General features: G+C 54.4%; 2 protein-coding genes across 3 annotated transcripts in view; both read right to left on the reverse strand.

The window, feature by feature from the left end:
- Positions 1-1,873: 1,873 nt before the first annotated feature.
- SHKBP1 (SH3KBP1 binding protein 1) lies at positions 1,874-13,533 on the reverse strand. 2 transcript variants are annotated; one of them, XM_024768664.1, is made up of 18 exons: positions 13,402-13,533; positions 13,118-13,171; positions 12,953-12,998; positions 12,773-12,846; positions 12,415-12,473; positions 12,105-12,185; positions 10,985-11,146; positions 10,814-10,904; positions 10,533-10,723; positions 9,830-9,945; positions 8,924-9,011; positions 8,693-8,809; positions 6,010-6,180; positions 4,799-4,954; positions 4,282-4,378; positions 3,034-3,212; positions 2,411-2,525; positions 1,874-2,289 (listed from the first exon to the last, which is right to left on the reverse strand). In XM_024768664.1, exons 1-18 carry the CDS (start codon positions 13,485-13,487, stop codon positions 2,058-2,060), a joined length of 2,115 nt encoding a protein of 704 aa, XP_024624432.1. In that variant the 5' UTR covers positions 13,488-13,533; the 3' UTR covers positions 1,874-2,057. The 2 variants fall into 2 exon arrangements, with proteins under 2 accessions (XP_024624432.1, XP_024624433.1); XM_024768665.1 differs by lacking the exon at positions 4,799-4,954.
- Positions 13,534-14,661: 1,128 nt separating this feature from the next.
- Positions 14,662-17,834, reverse strand: part of SPTBN4 (spectrin beta, non-erythrocytic 4) — a 69,414-nt gene continuing 66,241 nt past the window's right edge. The window contains 4 exon segments of the mRNA XM_024768302.1: positions 14,662-14,955; positions 16,169-16,211; positions 16,357-16,530; positions 17,703-17,833. Coding sequence (XP_024624070.1) covers positions 14,797-14,955; positions 16,169-16,211; positions 16,357-16,530; positions 17,703-17,833 — 507 coding nt within the window. The 3' untranslated portion in view covers positions 14,662-14,796.

Here is a 17,834-nt window from a genome sequence, read left to right on the forward strand (position 1 = left end):
CCCTGTGTCCCTGTCTTCGTGTAGCTCCCGCGATCCCTGCTAACATGACCCTGCAGGAGAGTGTGTCCCTGCCCCCGTTGCCCGCCTCCCCGTCTCCTACCCTGTAGCTGGAGCATTTGCTGGGGGCGCCGCCGAAATTTCTCCCTTCTGCTTGGGATCCAGGGCATCTTCAATGCTCGTTGCTAGGCAACAGCCTCTGGCTCACCACTGCAACTTCCGGGGATGGCGTTGGCTTCCCCTCCCCCCCAGAATTTGGAGTTCCCAGCTCCCAATCCCCCCCTACCAGTGCCACTATCTTCCAGGGTTGCTTCTATGTCTCTCCTGTATCTTGATCTGATCTCGACCCTTCAGAATCCCTCAGAGTTCTAGAGCCCTGGCCTTCCAGAAGCTTCCTCCATTGTATGTGCTCACGGGGTTTTATCCTGGTATTAAAAAAACAAACAAATCTTTTTAGGGTTCTTGATTTTCTAACATTCTCTTCCTCAGCTCTAGAATCACTAGCATCCCAGAAACACAAGTGTTCTGGATTCCCTGGCATGGAAAAAAAAAAAACGATCTCAATAATCCAGCTCTGTGAGCATTACAAAATACCCCCATATTCTAGATCACAGACATTCCAGAACACTCATGTTTTAGAATCACTCACCTTTTAGGCCTCCCACTCATGTTCTAGATTCTCTGGCAATCCAGAACCCCTTGACATTATGGATTTCTTAGGATGAAAACAAATCTTCTAGTGATCTAGAAGGGAAGGGCTGGCATTCCAGAATATGACTGTGCTCTAGATTTCCTAGCAATCCGGATTCCTTTCTGTTTCCTATAATTATCAGCATTCCAGAATGCCTGGCTTGCAATATTCCTACTGGTGTAGATTCATAGGCATTCTAGAAAGCTCCTCTGTTCTAGAATCATTGACTTTCCAGGTCCTTTTTCAGAAACTTCTACAGTCTGGATTCTTTGATATGCAGGGAGGAAGCCTAATACTGCTCATCCACTAGTACTCTAGAATATTCCTGTGTTCTACATTTCCTAACATTCTAGACCCCACTCCCCCATGTTACAGAAGTTCTGGCATTCCAGAAACTCTGGAATTCCAGGATTAGCATGTTCTAAAATCCCTTGTTCTTAGTTGGCCCACTTTCTCTTCTATTATTGACCCAAGGAAAAGATGCAGAAAACTTCCCTGAGGAGTTGACATAGGTAGGTATTAACTGGGGAAAAACCTCAAGGATGTCAGGCTGGGGTGAGCTGATCCTGTTCTACATACCCTCCCTGGTGTGGGCAAGAGAGGGGTGAAAGACTGGGCAGCCAGGGATATGGGCAAAGTGTTTGCAGTGGTGAAGTTTGGGGTACAAATGTCACCTAGCCGACATCTGTGTTTCTGCCAACCTGTACCTATTCATCCCTGTTTGTGGTAATAGTACCCTGAATCACCTTTCAGGAACTCTTCCTCCACTCTGTCAACACGGGGCTGACCTCACTGCCTGGCTCGTGAGGGCACGTGATTAGTCCAGGAATGGCCATCTGATTCAGTTTAAGTCAATGAGAATCAGTCCTGTGATTTTGCTGCTGCTAGAGAGAAAAATGTTGCTAAGGAGCTACCTGGAGTTATCCTGGCACAGAGCGGGGAAAACCTGACTGAGAACGACCCCAGAGGAGAGCAAAGCCAAAAGATGGAAAGATATTCTGGATGAGTGTTTGAGCCCTGGATCCAGCCATGCCTGAAGCCAGAGTGTAAACCAATTCCCCTTCTTTACTTAAACCAGGAGAGACAGATGTTCCTGAATCTACAGCCAGGGACCTGGTTGGGCACCACGGCTCTCTTACCCTTTCCCTAGGGGTGCCCAAACCCTCTCAGAATGTGACCAAGGTGTTGGCAGTGAGAACTTTATTAGGGAAGGGTGACTTTGGCTCCAGAAAAGGGAGATGATGGGGGCCTAGTAACACTAACCACTCCAAGGAGGCCCTGGCCCTGAACCCAGGGCTGTGACAGGAAGCGGGGCAGGCACCTGAGTCCCCCAGGGCCTGGGTATCTCAAGGCACCATGGCAGCCATGTTCAGAAGGAAGTTTCAGTGAGCTTCATCTTGGGGGGTGCAAGGGGAGCCCCGAGACCCGCGGAGGGCCGGGGGGCTGGTGTCGGTGGCCGCCGGGGCTCCGGCCCGCTCCGCACCAGTTCCTGGCAGCGTTCCACGAAGCTGCCTCCCCAGCGGCGCCGGGCCTCAGCCTGTGGGGGGCTTGGGCTCCCACGGCGGCTGGACAGGGAGGCGCTGCTGAAGGCTGAGTGGAGACTGAGGGGGTGATGAGGGTCAGTGCAGGTCATCAGGGTGGAGCTGGGTCCCCCCTGCCCCCAGGCCACCATGATCTGCCCTCCGCCTCATTACTCAGAAGGGGAAGTGGAGTCACGCCTACCCGGTGAGAGAGGTCCGGGGTGAGGGGCTGGGGGGAGCACCCCTCAAGGAAGCCAGCGGGGCTAGTTCGCACTGCTCCAGCTGTTCCAGCAGCTCTTCCTCTGTCAGGCCCCCTGCTGGGGGCGGCAAGGAAGCAGCGTCAGGGGCAAGACAAGGGCACAGGCCAAGAGACAAAGGTCATGTGCAAGGACTGAGGTCGGGATAGGAGGAAAGATGCAGAGGTCGATGGACAGGGGTCAGAAGCTCAGAAAGAGAGGTTAAAAAGCAAGGGCGGGGCTTCCCTGGTGGCGCAGCGGTTGAGAGTCCGCCTGCTGATGCAGGGGACATGGGTTCGTGCCCCGGTCCGGGAAGATCCCACATGCTGTGGAGCGGCTGGGCCCGTGAGCCATGGCCACTGAGCCTGCGCGTCCAGAGCCTGTGCTCCGCAACGGGAGAGGCCACAACAGTGAGAGGCCCGCATGCCGCAAAAAAAAAAAAAAAAAAAGCAAGGGCGAGGAGGGGTTGGGGGCCAGGGAAAGGGGCCAGAGGGCAAGGGCTTGGGGAGGGAGCTCATGGCGAAGGAGGTTGTAGAGAGGGTGCAGGGTGAGTCTGTGGGGCTTGGGACGGGACTGGAGCGGGGAGTACCAGGCGCCTGGCCGAGGCCGTCCATGGCGGTGGTCAGGTCCCACATGGCCAAGCTGCCGTTGGCCTGGCCAGTGAGCAGGTAGCGCCGGGGCCGGGAGCCCAGCCTCCGGGAGCCCTCACACTCGAGCACTGTGAAGGCGGTGGTGGGCGAGCCATCCACGGAGCGCACGGAGCACACCCTGAGAGGGGAGGGGCAGGGGTCACCTTGGCCACACCAGGGCCTGGCCTGGTCCCTCTTCTCATCTTTATACCCCTCCCAGGCCTCAGTCCCCACCGCCCTTATGGTTTCAGTTCCTGCTTCTCGGATGAGCACCCAAGCCTCTCCATCCCTCCCAAATCTACTGTCTTGGGTTCCAGCCCTGTGGGGACCAGGAGCCTCCTGGATGTCCCCAGCCCCACACACTCACCATGGGGCCCAAATGGGATTCTCCCCCAGACATGTTGCCCTCCCTGTTCCTGTCTCAGGGAGGGCCCAAGACTCATCCTGGGTGCCTCCCTCACTTCCCAGCATTCCCCATGGCCGGCCCCCTCCTCCCCTCCCCATCTGGCCCTGATCAAGCCCTGCCCTCTCCGGCCACGCATCTGTCCCAGCCTGCTCTCCAACCTCCAGTCCATCCCCCTCAGAGCAGCCATGGCTCCCCAGGACACTCAGGACAGTCTCAGCTCTTCCATACAATTGGCAAGGCTGCGCCCCTCTGCAGCCCCATTTCTCACCTCTTGGTGCTCCAGCCCCCAGAGACCACGTGCAGGTCCCTGGTTATCCTCTCTGGCTGTTCCAGCCTTTGCACATGCTGCCCCTTCAGCCAGGCACAGACTTTCCCCTCCCTCCTTTCTTCTGCCCATTCTTATTTATCCTCAAGGTCTCTGCTCAGAGACTCCTCTTCAACAGGCCCCCTTCCCAGGCTGGAGCAAGCACCACCTCTGGGCTCCCACAGCTTCTCGTCCCTCCCCCATCCTGGCCCTCACCCCCCAGCCTGTGCACACACTCCCAGCCCCCAGCCCGGCCCTGACTACACTGGGCGATCTCTGCTTGCGGTCCAGCAGGGGCACCTGGGATCGTTCCAGCTTCACTCCCATCCACACATGTCACACCTTTGATACCCCAAACTCCAAATCTAGGACCAGGCTTGTGCTCCTCCCCAGCCTCTGCTCCTGCGGTGTCCCTTGGCTGGGATGCCCTTCTGACCTCCCTGGCATCTCGCCTTCTCCTCTGACTGCCCGCCCTCCGTTTGACGGGATGGTCCTCACCGCTGACCGGTGGAGGAAAGACGCACGAAGAGCTGGCTGGCATTTGGTACCACCTTCTGAATGAACACTTGCTGGTCGTCCCGCTCGCCGTAGGGGCCTGGGCCAGGTAGAGGGGGGCAGTCAGGGCCAGCTGGGGTCCCTGTGACCTCCAGATCCCAAGACTCTGCCTCCTTCCCCACTGCTGAACCTCCCCTCCAGGACCAGGTCCCCATCCCCAGGTGGCTGGGGTGGGGCGAGGTCAGACAGGGTTGGATGTCAGCAACAGTCAGTGCAGTTCAGGCACATCAGGGGCAGGGGGCGGATCCTGGGTCAGCAGGAATCAATGGGGGTAACAGAATTCAACTGGGATAGCTGGGAGTAAGTGGCGGTCAATAGGGGTCAGGTGCTGATGGGTGTAGGTCAACCCCATCAGCTGGGTGGGTAAAGAGAGGTCTACAGGGGTCAGGAAAGGGATCAGTGGAGGCCAATGGAGGTCAGGCAGGGTCCGTGCGGTGGGGGACCCGGGGCTAGGAGGCACCAATGTCATTGCCAGCACTGCAGCCTCCATGCCCATCGGCCGATTCCAGCGCCAGGATCTTGAATGAAGCGAGCGGGGTGGAGCCAGGCTGGGTGGAAATCATGCCACGGAAGCGAGTCACAGACCACGTCCGCACATGGTTGTTGTCGGCACAGACTGAGGAGCCAGGGGGCAGGAGCAGGTCAGGCCCGGCCGTGGCATCACCACTGCCCGACCTTCCTGAGCCCCGGGATGACCTCCTTCCAAAGGTGTCAGGATTCAGGCCCCTCTGAATGCTTCCCTTTCAGAGAATTCTCTCTTCCCCAGAACTCCAAATAGTTAACAATCCCGGTGGCTCTGCCTCCAAATCATTCCAGGGCCTGATCTCACTTTTCCCTGCCCACTGCTCCCACCCCACCCCTACCCTGGTCCTGTCCATCTCATCTCCTGCCTGGACCATTGCAGCAGCCTCCTCTTTGGCCTTCCTGCTCCCATCCTGTCCCCTCATGCAGTCAGAGGGATCCTGTGAACACCTGTGTCAGGTCACAGCCCTCCTCTGCTGTGAGACCTCCCGCGGCGCCATCTCATTCAGGGTTAAGGACAAAGTCTTCTCCATGGGTTACAAGGTCCCACTGACCTACCCCATCACCCCCCACCCTCTTCCTCACCCACTCCACTCTGGGCCCAGTGGGCCCCTGCTCTTCCTTAGACACACCAAACATCCTCCCACCTCAGAGCCTTTGCAATGCCTGTTCCCTCTGCCTGGAATGCTTGTCCCCACTGACCTGCACTGCTCATTTCTGTTCAGAGCTCCTTCCTCAGGAAGAACTTCCCGAACCATGCACTCTCCAGTGATCCTGGCACTCTCTTGGCCTCTCACATAGCTTTGTTTTTATTCATGGCCCCCATCCCCATTGCCAGATAGTGATTTATATTTTTATTGATTTATTGTCCGCTGCCCCCGCTAGAGCATCAGCTCCACGAGGGTAGGGACTTGGCCTGTCTTATCACTGTTTCCCCCATGCCTGGCAATTGCTAAATTGATTAATTTTCCCCTCTCCCTGGCAAATCCACTCCCCACAGACTGGTCCCCTTCACGGAATTCTCCAGAGGTCACTCCCCACACACTCTCTCTCCCCAGTGTAAACCCTCATCCACCTGGCTTCGTGCTCACAGCTAAGCCATCCCTCCTGCAGGGAGATGGGCATGTGGGGCAGCCGGCCAAGGCTCACCTGAGATGAGGTGCTTCTCTGACAGCATGATCTTGGTGACAGGGCTGCGGTGCACGGTGAAGGTCTGAAAGAGCTGAGGCCCCGAGCCCACAGTCTCGGGATGCTGCACGATGACACGCACACCCCCTGAGCTCGTGCCGTAGGCGATCTCAATCCAGTTCCCACTGTCACCTGGTGAGGGGCCGAGGAGGAAGAGAGGGACAGGGTCACAGAGAGACAGAAACCAAGGCAGAGAGAAGAGGCAACAGACAAAGAACAGATGCAGAGTCAGAAAGTAAAGGGAGAGGGAGAGATGGAGAGAACAAGGTGGCGAGACGTGGGAAACGGAGGAATGGGAGACAGAGGGATGGGGCAGAGAAACCAGAGACAGAAATTAAGACAGAGAGGAAGACAGATTGACATATGTACACTAATATGTGTAAAATAGATAACTAATAAGAACGTGCTATATAAAAAATAAACTAAAATTTTAAAGAAGTCAGAGAGAGGGCTCCCCTGGTGGCGCAGTGGTTGAGAGTCTGCCTGCCGATGCAGGGGACATGGGTTCGTGCCCCGGTCCGGGAAGATCCCACATGCTGAGGAGCGGCTGGGGCCGTGAGCCATGGCCGCTGGGCCTGCACGTCCGGAGCCTGTGCTCCGCAACGGGAGAGGCCACAACAGTGAGACGCCGGCGTACCGCAAAAAAACAAAAAAAAAAAAAAAAAAAAAGAGACAAAGCTGAGAAGAGGGGGAAGAGAGATAGAAAAATAGAGAAACAGGGAACCAAAAAACAAATCACAGGGAGGGATACAGAGACAGAGACTGACAGAGAGAGAGATGGAATTCGAGAGAAAGACAGAGAAACATAGAAAGGGACATATAAACAAACAGGCCCGGGTTCAGTCTCTTCAGGGAACTAAGATCCTGCAAGCCACATGGTGGGGTGGGGTCAAACAAACAAACAAAACCAGACAGACAGCAAGGCAAGAAAATGAAACTCGACACAGCGTGCCTGAGGAACTCCCCAACCTTGCCAAATTTCCACAGGGGAAAGGTATGTTGTAACGTCACAAACTTAATGGACCATCTTAAGGAATGTGGGTAAAATGTGGTTTTAATATTTTATGCAGGAGTTAGAAGCAATGGATTCAGGTTATGAATAGCAACATGGATGGATATTTAACCTAGGGCAGGATGGACAAAAGTAAGATATATAAACTGAGTTATATACCCCATACCATTTATGCAAATTCAAACACATGTCCATAATATCCATTTTGTAAGGACACAAACAAATGAAAATATAAATGCTAAACGTGACAGAATAGTGGCACGTGGAGAGGACGGGGATGGGGAGGAAAGGAGTAAATCAATGACATAAAAAAGGGGCCTTAGGAATTCCCTGGCAGTCCAGTGGTTGGGGCTCCGCGCTCTCACTGCCAAGGGCCTGGGCTCAATCCCTGGTCAGGGAACTAAGATCCCACAAGCCACACAGTGTGGCCAAATAAATAACTAAATACAGTTTAAAAAAAGAAAGGGGCCTTATGTGATGACATGCTGTGAAGTTAAGTTTATTATTAATTTACGCCTGCTAGAAAAAAATGCACTGTGACCCCTACCTCACACCATACCTAAAAGTTAATTTGAAATGGAACAGAAACCTACGTGTAAAAGCTAAAACTGCAAAGCTTCTAGAAGAAAACATAGGGAAAAATCTTCACAACCTGGGGGTAGGGTAAGAGATCTTAAGCTCCAAAAAAGCACTAACCATTAAAAAAAAAATGAATCGTTAACCAAAGTGAAAAAAGTCAGACACAAAAAGCCACGTACTGCATGATTCCATTTACGTTAAATGTCTAGAACAGGCAAATCCACAGAGACAGAAAGTGGATTAGAGGTGTCCAGGGGCTGTCAGGAGGGAGGACTGGGGTGTGACTGCTAACAAGCATGGGTTGTTCTGGGGGTGATAAAAACGTTCTGGAATTAGATAGTGGTGATGGCGGCACAACTTTGTGAATCTACTAAAATTACTCAGTTGTGAATTTTATGGTATGGGAATTATATCTCAGTAAAAACAAACAAAAAAACTATTTCTCTGCATTTGCAATCAAGAAAACAAAACACAAAGACTGTCTCAAGTGAGAGAACTCAGCTTCATCCACTGTAACACATGCATCCTCTTTCTGTTTGACTGTTTATGTTTCTTTGATTTTGTTTGTTTGGGGTTTTTGTTTGTTGTTGTTGCTGTTGCTGTTTTGGGGTGTGTGTGTGGGTTTGGCCACACTACACAGCTTATGGGATTTTAGTTTCCGACTAGGAATCGAACCTGGGCCCTCCTCAGTAGTGAGAACCTGGAGTCCTAACCACTGGACCACCTGGGAATTCCCAAGACATGCATCCTCTTTGTTTCAGGAGCGTGTAAGCATCACGCCCTAATCACAGATATGGGAAAGAAACACCAAGATCAACAACTAGAGGTCAATTTTGCCCCTGGTGAAGAGGCCTGCCATGGCGGAGCACCTAGAACAGTGCCTATATGTAAGTGGTGCTCAGTAACTGTTTGTTGAATGACTGTATGAGTTGAATCTGTCTGCTTCTCCATAAATCTCACTGGGTCATGCTACACAAGTGATGGGGAGACAGCTCCGGGCTGCGGTCGGGGCTGGCTGCTGATGGCAGGGCAGGGAGCTGAGCTATAGCTTACTGGTCTTTGGGGTGAGGTAGACACTCAGGGCTGTGACTCCATCCTCCGCTGGGTCCCGGTAGAGCTCGCTGACAAGGAGGTCATTGTCCTTCATGCGCAGGGGGAATTTCTGCACATCTGGGGTGAACAGGGAGGATAGAGTGGGTTTGTTCAAGGTACCCCAGCCTTTCCCCTCCTCTCCCACCTCTCAGGGGAGGTTCTCAGGCAGCTGGAGTGCCAGCTGCTGCTCACCCACGTAGTAGATGGAGCCGTTGTTGCAGCCTAGGAGGAGGAAGGAGCCTGCAGCATCGTAACTGGTGATGGGCTGCACCTCCTGGACCTGGGGGTGGGGCGGGGTGGGCTGTGGCCATGGTGCCATCCCTTCCTGCCTTTGCCTCTGCAGTGACCCCCCTGGCATGCCCATGCCTCCCTGCTCCAGCACCCTCCCACCAGTTTCTAGGCCCACTCCTCCCCAGCCTTGCCTGCTCCAGACCTGCATCATCGGCGTCTGTCTCTGAATGGCTCTTGGTTGGCGCTTCTGTCTCGTGGCCTCTCCTTGACTCTGTATTTCTGACATTTCTTTATTCATCTCCCTCTTTCTCTCTGTGTCCCTTCATCTACTACAGTCATTTAGTCCTGGTTTCTCTCCACCCACCCTCTTTCTGTCTCTCTGGCACCTCTGACCTCCTGTTTCTATTTGTCTGTTTCTCTCCATCTCTGTTTCTTTCTCTGTCCTTTCTCTGTTTGTCTGTCTCTCTCAGCCAAACGCTCACACTTTAGAAAACGACGCTGTGGGTGTATTTTCTGTTTTACATGTTGGACAGAGCTTGGGGCGAGTGCAGAGAGAATGATGGACGTTTGCACGTCTGTCTCTGGGTTTCCGCCCCCTCTACCATCTCCCCTCACCCGGTCTCCCACCCAGTGTCTGGAGAACCCTCTCTTCCTTTCCAAACCCACCATCCTTCACATCAGCCATGAAGGCCTCCTGGATCCTCCTTTGGCCTTTATCATACCCCATCCTACCCCACCACTGGATCTGGCCCACTGCTGGGTCCCCTGGTTCTCTCCAGGTCGGGTGGGGCAGAAAGGAACCCCTCCCTGGGTCTGACTGGTCTGGGCACCCGAGAAAGAGGCAGCCAGGCTGGCCAGTGCCCTGACCTGCCAGTGCTTGGTGACGGCATTCCACACCCCGATGCGCCCTGTGTGGCTTGTGGCGATGAGCTGGTTCCCGACGAAGAATAAAGCCTCCACAGGCACGCCCAGATGGAACACTCCTGCACAGGGTGAGGAAGGCTGAGCCAGGACCCCCTTTCACGGGGGAGAAGAGGGGTGGCAGGAAGAACTCCAAGGGCCAGAGGATTCAACTTGGTCATAGAATCTTTACAGGCTAGAGGATTCCAGCAGGAATTACAGCGGATTACAACGGGCCAGATTCCTGCTGCGGCGAGGGACTCTAGCAGGGCGTGGGACTCTAACGCAGCTCAGATTTTCAACAAAGGCAAAAAACTCTATGGGCGGCAGGGGATTCTCACGAGGATTAAGATTTGTTAGCGAACAGATTAGTCTAAGGAGTCAGATTTCTAATGGGAACAGATTCTAACAGGTCTGGGATTTCACTGGCAGGGAGAATTCTACCCAAGCAAAGAGATCTAACAGGGCAGTGAATTCTGATGGAGGAGAGAATTGTATGTGGGTGGATTTTTCTACCAGACCAAGGAATGCTAACAGGATACGGAATTCTAAAGGGCCGGAGCATCCTAATAACGCAGAGAATGGTGGCACGTGGGCTGTTTTAACAGGCCACAAGTTGGAGTAGAATTCTAAAGGGCAAAAGGGTTCTGGAAAAAGCCTGGTGCCATACCTATCTCAGAGCCTCCGCCTTCTGCCTGCAGAGCCCACAGCAGAATCTCGCTGCCAGTGGCTGCTGCCACCATCTTGTCATGCTCACCCAGGGCCCCACTGAGCACCCGGGCTGTGAGTGCCAGTCGCTCAATGGGCCAGTCCAGGCGGGGACTGGAAAACACCAGCTGCCAGCCAGAGGCTTCCTTCAGCCTGGAAGATTGAGGAACATCGTGAACCCTCACCCTGAGCCCTCCCCATCAACAGGGCTTAAGGTGTCCTCCCACCACCCTCCCTGAGCACCTATAGCAGACAAGAAACTGGGTATAGGCCACGGCGATCCAGTTGTGGTGTCCACACACCAGGCGCACCATTCCCGGCTCCTCTGGTAGCCCTTGCGGGGAAAGGCAGGGATCAGGGCAGGGTCACAGGGGCCCACTGGCTGCCCCAATCTCCCAAGAGACAGAAATGTACCTGATGGGGAGGGAGGGGCTTTCTCATCTAGCATTCGGCCCAGCAGCCCTGCGTTGCCCAGGTTGGGGGGCATCGTGTTGCTCCTTCGAACAGGGGCTGGGCGTCCCCCTGCTTGCTGGGGCCCCACCAGGCTATGCCTGTTCCGCCGCTTCAGCGGGAACACTGTGGCAGGGAGAAGGGGCAGAGTGACAATCATTTGTAATAATTGTCACGTAGCAAGCACTTAAAGCGTGCCAGATGCTGATTTTGCCACATGGGTAGCATCGTCTCCTAGAGAAAAGATTTTCGGTGGTGCAGGGACATGGCGTTAAATGAGACTGAATCACACAGCGAGCTGCTCCCTTTTCAGTTCCTTTGAGCCCATCACAAATAAAGAATCAGTTTGGGGCTGCCACGATATTAATACCTCTTCAATATTTGGCAATCTTTCCTTTCAAGAAATGGAAGCCTGTCTCATTGGCAGACAACAGTATCTACCCAGAGTTTAATTACACTGTTATGTTTGGGGTTTATTTCACGTCTACTTATTTATGGCATGAAGGTAGTGACAAAAAGCTTCTATTTAAAACAATTTTAAAAAAACAGGGTCAAACTAAGTTAAGAGAACAATGCGTCTTCATATTTGACAAACTTCATGAAGGTAGTAGGTCTTGACTGAGGTTAGGGAAATAAAGCCATAAACTGAATTTCCCCACTCTATTCCTTCTACCTATCAGCAAAGTCTAGTAGATTACAGTTCCCAATAACCACTGGTGCATATTTTCCATGGCCAGTGGGCTGGCTGCTCCATGGAGATTATAGTCAATAACTCTCCTTTAACATTTTTCCCCTCCATGCAAAGGACACCAGTTCTCCCTAAGCCTCCCTACAAGGAAATCAAACCTGGACTACAACTCCCATTGGGCTCTAGGGTAAGCTTCTGAGCCTCCGGGGGACTAGCTTGGCCCATTGCCTCATTGGAAATGCTGTTTCTTACTTCCTTTCCAAGCATCAGTCCAAGCATCTGATATAGAACTACAACTCCCATAGTGTCTCAGGGCCCACAGCTCAGGCAACCGAAAGCTGCAGCCTTATGGGAAATGTAGTCTTTAGCCCCCCTCCATTCCTTAGTAGTTCCCACCTGGTGGAGGCAGGTAACCATTGAAGAGGACGTTTCCGCAAGAAGATCGATCCAACTCTTCCCGAAGCTGCAGACGACGAACTAAGACGGAAGGACTCAAAGGCTGGGACTTGGAGAACACTGAGGCAGATCCCTTTCCCCCTCCCCCATCTCTTTCTCCACAGAATATCACCACCCTCCTGAGACCCAGGACCAAACCCAGGGCTCTCAGCTCTAATCCAACCTTCTTTCAGGAGAGAGGAGAAAGGGGGAGCATCACTAGTGAGCTGGTTTTCTATGGGATGAGGATGCTAAAGGGGGCCCCACTTACCCAGAGGAGTGAGTCCATAGAACTGGGCTTCGTGGAGGAGGCTGGAACCGTGGATACCCCTGGGTAGTAGAATTGACTAGGGGTCAGGGTCTGGGGAGTGGGAGTGGACAGAGAATGCTGAGGACGAAGTTTTCAAAACTGCACAGAGAATCTCAAGAGGTAGAAAATTTTGATTGGATCAAGATTCTAAGGTGAAAATGTGTGTGTATGTCTGCGTGTGTGTTTTGTGGGGGAGAATTCTAAGGACGCATAATTTAAATATGATCAGGAGCTTAAGTGAACATTCTGAGGGGAAGAAGAGACTTCCGGGGGGGGCGGTGAAGACGGTGGGGGACTCCCCTTTATCTTCCATGCCAACCTGGGGTCCAACTCTTTGGTGCGCAGGAAGTTGAGGATAGGGGCGAAGACGGTGGGGTCCCTGTCGATGAAGATCTGCGGGGAAGGGAGGCAGAGGACAGATAGGGCAAAGAGCCGGGCTGAGTGCGGATCCTGTCCCTCCTCCTACCGGCCGCCCCATATCAGCTCTTGCTCTACTCACGGCTCCGGTCTCATCTTTCAGTGTTGAGATGCGTCCACTCAGAAGACTGCAGGGAGGGGACGCAGAGCAGGTGTCACGGGCCGGGGTGTGTGTGTGAGGGGGAGATTAGGTCTCCCCATACCCTCTCCTCCCGCCCCCCCACCCCAAACTCGCTCTCCCAATCACCTGGAGAAGAAGGAGTCTGGGATCCAGGTGAGAGTCTGGGGAGAGGTACTGAATCTGTGCGGGGACCGTGAGCGGACGCGAGATGATGGAGGGAGGATGAGGAATGGGGCCCCCAATCTCAACCCGGTAAGTTCCCTTCCTTCCCCCAGCACCCATCCAGGCTCCCCACCTCCAGCAGGGGGCGGAGCAATCCCTGATGGACAGGAATTCCCCCGGTAGAGGCGGGTACTCCCACCACGTTCCCCGCTCCTGAGAGTAGCGCCTCAGGAAACTCCTACACTCACCTTTTGCCTCCCACGTTCAGATGAATCACCTCCCCGGGAGGTCCCCGACCTGGGACCCCGTCTGCTGCAGGGGCCGCGGCTGCCATGGCCCCCGGGTTAGCCGGAGAGCCTGCACCCGCTTCCGGGTGTGCATCCCGCCCCGCCCCCACCAGGTGCTCATTGGGCAGGAGACTCCCGGAGCCACCGGCGATTGGGTAAAGCGCTCACCCGTCGCAGTTAATTTCTCCGCCTCCTTAAAGGGTCCCGCCTTTCCTGTCCTGGACGGGACGGACCGAACGGCTCCTTTGGGGAAGTTTAGTTACCACGGATAGCAAAACGTTCCTCCATCCCTCTGGGGTTCCCGGTTTAGGAATGGCATCTAGGTGATTCGTCGGGGACACGTGTTTAGACCTCGTAATTAGTCCACACCAAGAGGGACATCTAAATGTTCTCCGCAAGACAGTTTCTTCCCCTCGCCCCACCCAGTCCTCCTGGGCGCAGCCCATGAAACGCGAAAAAACCAGCACAGACCGTCAAAGCCAAAGGATTTATTATAGGTACACAGAGTGCGCGCCTGCCACACGCCCCCACACCCCTGGGTCCCAGCGGCTTCTCCAGGTGGCCATGGGGGCTGCCCACAACCCGGTTCCCCCACTCCCCAGGGAAGTGCTCCAGCCAGAAGCATGCAGGGGGAGGGCTTCCCCTCGCCCCTCCCCTCCCGAAGTGGCCTTTACAGCTGGAGGGGGGAGGAGAGAGGAAGACAGTTTTGAGCTCTGACGCCCCTCCCATTAAAAGCCTTCGCGGATGCGGGGCGGGGGGAGGAGAAGGTCGACGTTTTGCAAAAATAAACTAAGTCAGGAATTAACCGCATGGCTCTGAGACGACGGAGTTCGGGGGCTAGGGCCCCTTCACTCCCCCTTCCCAGACAGAGATCAAGGCAGCATTGGAAGTGAGGTAAAGGCGGGGAGGGGGGCGTCCCCTCCCCACCCCCTAGCACCCTGGATGGTCCAGGGGACCTCACCAGCGCCCCCATGCCCATCCCTAGGGCGGGAATTATCGCCCCTACCACCCCAGCTTCTTGGGGCTGGATCTGGGCATTCGGGCAGGGAGCTTGGTTCAACTGGCCCCTTACCCGCCCCCCCCACAAGCTCAGTTATTGCATAAAAATAATGGAGCCCCAGCACCTGGGGTGGAGGTGGCGAGCGGGAAGGGGCCGAGATATGGCTATAGGGGCAGCAATCTCCCCACCACTTCTTGGGGTGCAGGAGAAGTCCCCTCCTTTCCGGTGCCGGTCAGGGCGCGTCCGCAGTGTTGGTGGGACTAGGGCCTCCAGCCCCTGCGGAAGAGAAAGTGTCTTTGTGCCCACAGTGCGGGGAGGAGGGGCGGGGAGGTGAGTCAGGCCCTGCGGGTGGGAAGTCACTTCCGGCGCCCGCTGGCCCTGCGCTCCCCCGCCTCCCTCTTGGGATTGCCCTCGTCTGTGGACGACGTGGTGGGTTGTGTCTGGCCCCAGCGGGCGATCTCGGCGTGTTCCCCCACCGAGGCGGCCACAGCCTCCAGCCAGCCGTTCATCTCCTCCTGGAGAGAGAAACAGGACACAGTCTATATTCGGAAGAGAGGAGACCGATGAATCTAGAATCAGGCTGCCCACTCTGAACCTAAGTTTCCTCATCTATTAAATGGATAATACTAACAATAACAGTAATGATGATGTAAATAGTTACATAGCACTTATTTTGTGCCTAGCTCTGTTCTAAGCACTTTTGTGGATTAATTCACTTAATCCTATGCATTTGGATTATGTCTAACTCCCACTATAGAGATAAACAACAGGAAGCAATAATGTCAGCAGACACAAACACTGTAATTTTGCAGGCCCTGTAAGTGCTCTACCTGTATCAACTTATTTAATTCTCACAATAATCCTATGATGGGAAACTATTTTTATCTCCATTTTAAAGATAAGGAAAAGAGGCATGGAGGGAAGAAAGGCCTACTTCATAGCCTCTTGTGATGATGAATGAGGTAACAAGTGTTACTATTTTCAGCATCTCTTCAAACCACCTCCATGCCTGCTCCTCCTCCCCTGACCTCTCCCCTTAGCCCCAGTCCCAAGGTCCACTCACATTCTTGTCTCTCACCCACCTCCTCCTCCTCTCCCCACAGGCCTGCCCTAATCCAGCCTTGTGGTCTCCCACTTGGGTTCCTGCCCTGGCCACCTCCTGTGCTCCACACCTCCACTCTCACCCTCTCCATTCTACCCTGCACATGGTAACCAAATGGATCTTTCTTATGCATCACTGTAACCCTCCCTTGCTCAAAACTCTGCCATGGCTCCCTAGTGCCCTTAGAATAAACTCCAGCCTCCGAATGACCCACAGTGTCCTTAGAGATCCAGCCCCTGGGAACCTTTCTGAGAACTTTCCTCCTTGAACTCTCTCCTCCAGCACAGTTAACCCTTTGTGATTCTGTACTTCTGGTTCTTTGCACTTGTAGTTCTTTTTTTTTTTTTTTAAGCTAACTCCCTCCCAACTTTCCAGTTTCATCTCAGAGGCCAAGGCAAGGAGGTTGGACGTTGTCCTGGGGCCTCCAGGCCAGCCCCTGATCTTCCACCTCCCCCCAGCTAGATTAAAAACTTCTTCTGGTTTCTCATTGCCCATGGGCTTTCCCAGTTCAGCCCTGGTAACTGGCTTGTGCTTCTCCTCTTCACAGCCCCATCACTCTAGGCCAGGAGTCAGCCAGCCAGATGGTTCCTGAGGTCGAATAGGGGAGAGAAAGGAACAGATCTCACCTCATCTTTAGCCTGGAGCAAAAACTCACTGCCGTCCTGGGTTCTGTGGGAGAGGACACAGGATCTAGGGGCTCTGAGGCAGAGGCCCAGCCCACCCATCCACCAACCGTCCTCCAGGGAAGCAGGGTATTGCTGGGAGGGGGAAGGTGGGTCTTGGACCCTCCCTCTTGCCCATTGAGGGGGCTCACTGGAGCTTGAAGACGTGCTTCTTTTTCTTGTAGTCACTAGCCACCTCGCTGGTGGCCTTGTGCAGGCTGAGCAGTGGCTCCCCGCCATGCGTGCCCCCCGATGCTGGGCCCTTGGCGTCCTTGTAGAAGCCCAGCTCCCCCTTGCTGAGCACGCAGTACAGGCTCACCCACGACCTGGGGTGACGACATGGGGCTCAAGGCAGAGTTGCAGCACTCTGCCTGAGTACTCTTCATTAATACCCTTCATGGGCTGAATATGCTTGAACCTTCCTCCCTGGGGACCTTTGCCCTAGTTGGGCCATACACCTGGAGTGCTCCTCCTTATGGCAGTTGCTGAGCTGAGACGAGGGTCTAAGTCTCTGGGTACCAAGCCTTTGTCCAGGCTGGCCCCTGCTGGGGTTGGCCTTCCTTATCCCCTCCCACACTGAATTTCCTGAAGGCAACACTTAAGCTGTCTCCTCCACAGGCCTCTGTTTGGGCATGTTCCTCGCCACTCCTCCACCACCCCCACCCCGAACCCCGAATTCCCTGAAGGGAGATCTATTAGTCTATTGGTCTACTGTCTGGAGTGAGGAATTCTTGTCTCCCCATTCAGCGGAAGCCCCAACCGAGGAGGAAGTCTCCCACGATCAAAATACAACCAAGTGCCTCTGTTTATTCCCACCTTGCTCTCAGCACAAGGAGAAAAGACTACCTCCACAGGCAAAACCTCAATCTGTTCTGCCCAACTCCTTCTGCTTGTTCAACGCTTCCCTTATGCGCTCCACCTCTCCCCAGATTCTGCCTCTCAGTTGGACAAAAAAGGGTTGGACAATCCGGAGCTGGACTCCAAGAGTAGACACATCACTGTTAGGCCCCCATCTGGAAACCTATATGAGGTGCCCCCCACCCCTCAGCCCTCAGTTTGGGATCCGCCCCTTATCAGGCCCTTCCTCAATTGAAATTGAAATAAATGAACCCACCCCACTCACTGGTTGAAGGACCTCTCCAGGCTCCACCTCACGAGCCTTGAGAACCCTCTAGACGAGACCCCACACCGTTTGCTATTAGCTCTAGTTAACTCTTGGGTTGGTTGCTATAAGATTGGGTAGTAATAACTTTTTCTTCAGGTCCCGCCCCCATCTAAGCTCCACCCACTCACCCATTGGACGCACTAACCTTAAGCCCCGCTCCTCCGGCTCACTGATTGATTCTTTGAAGTTAAGGCCCCCTTTTCAGGCCTCGCCTACCCCGCCACGGGTTGGGCGCCCTAAAGTTTAGCCCCACCCCCCTCTTCAGACCCACTTATTCATTCATTCGACCCTGAGCTTGGGACCCGCCTTCCAAAGCCCCGCCCACACGCTCACCGGTTGGACGACTTGCGGTTAGCGTCGAGCTCGCGCTTGCGCAGCAGGAAGCCCTCGTGCTGCACTGTATGAGTGGGCGGTGGCGGAGGCGCGGGGGCGGAGCTGCCCTGGGCCGGGGCGGGCGGCGAGCGC

This window comes from Neophocaena asiaeorientalis, unplaced genomic scaffold (assembly GCF_003031525.2).
Source record: "Neophocaena asiaeorientalis asiaeorientalis breed wild unplaced genomic scaffold, Neophocaena_asiaeorientalis_V1.1 scaffold629, whole genome shotgun sequence".
Lineage (NCBI taxonomy): Eukaryota > Metazoa > Chordata > Mammalia > Artiodactyla > Phocoenidae > Neophocaena > Neophocaena asiaeorientalis.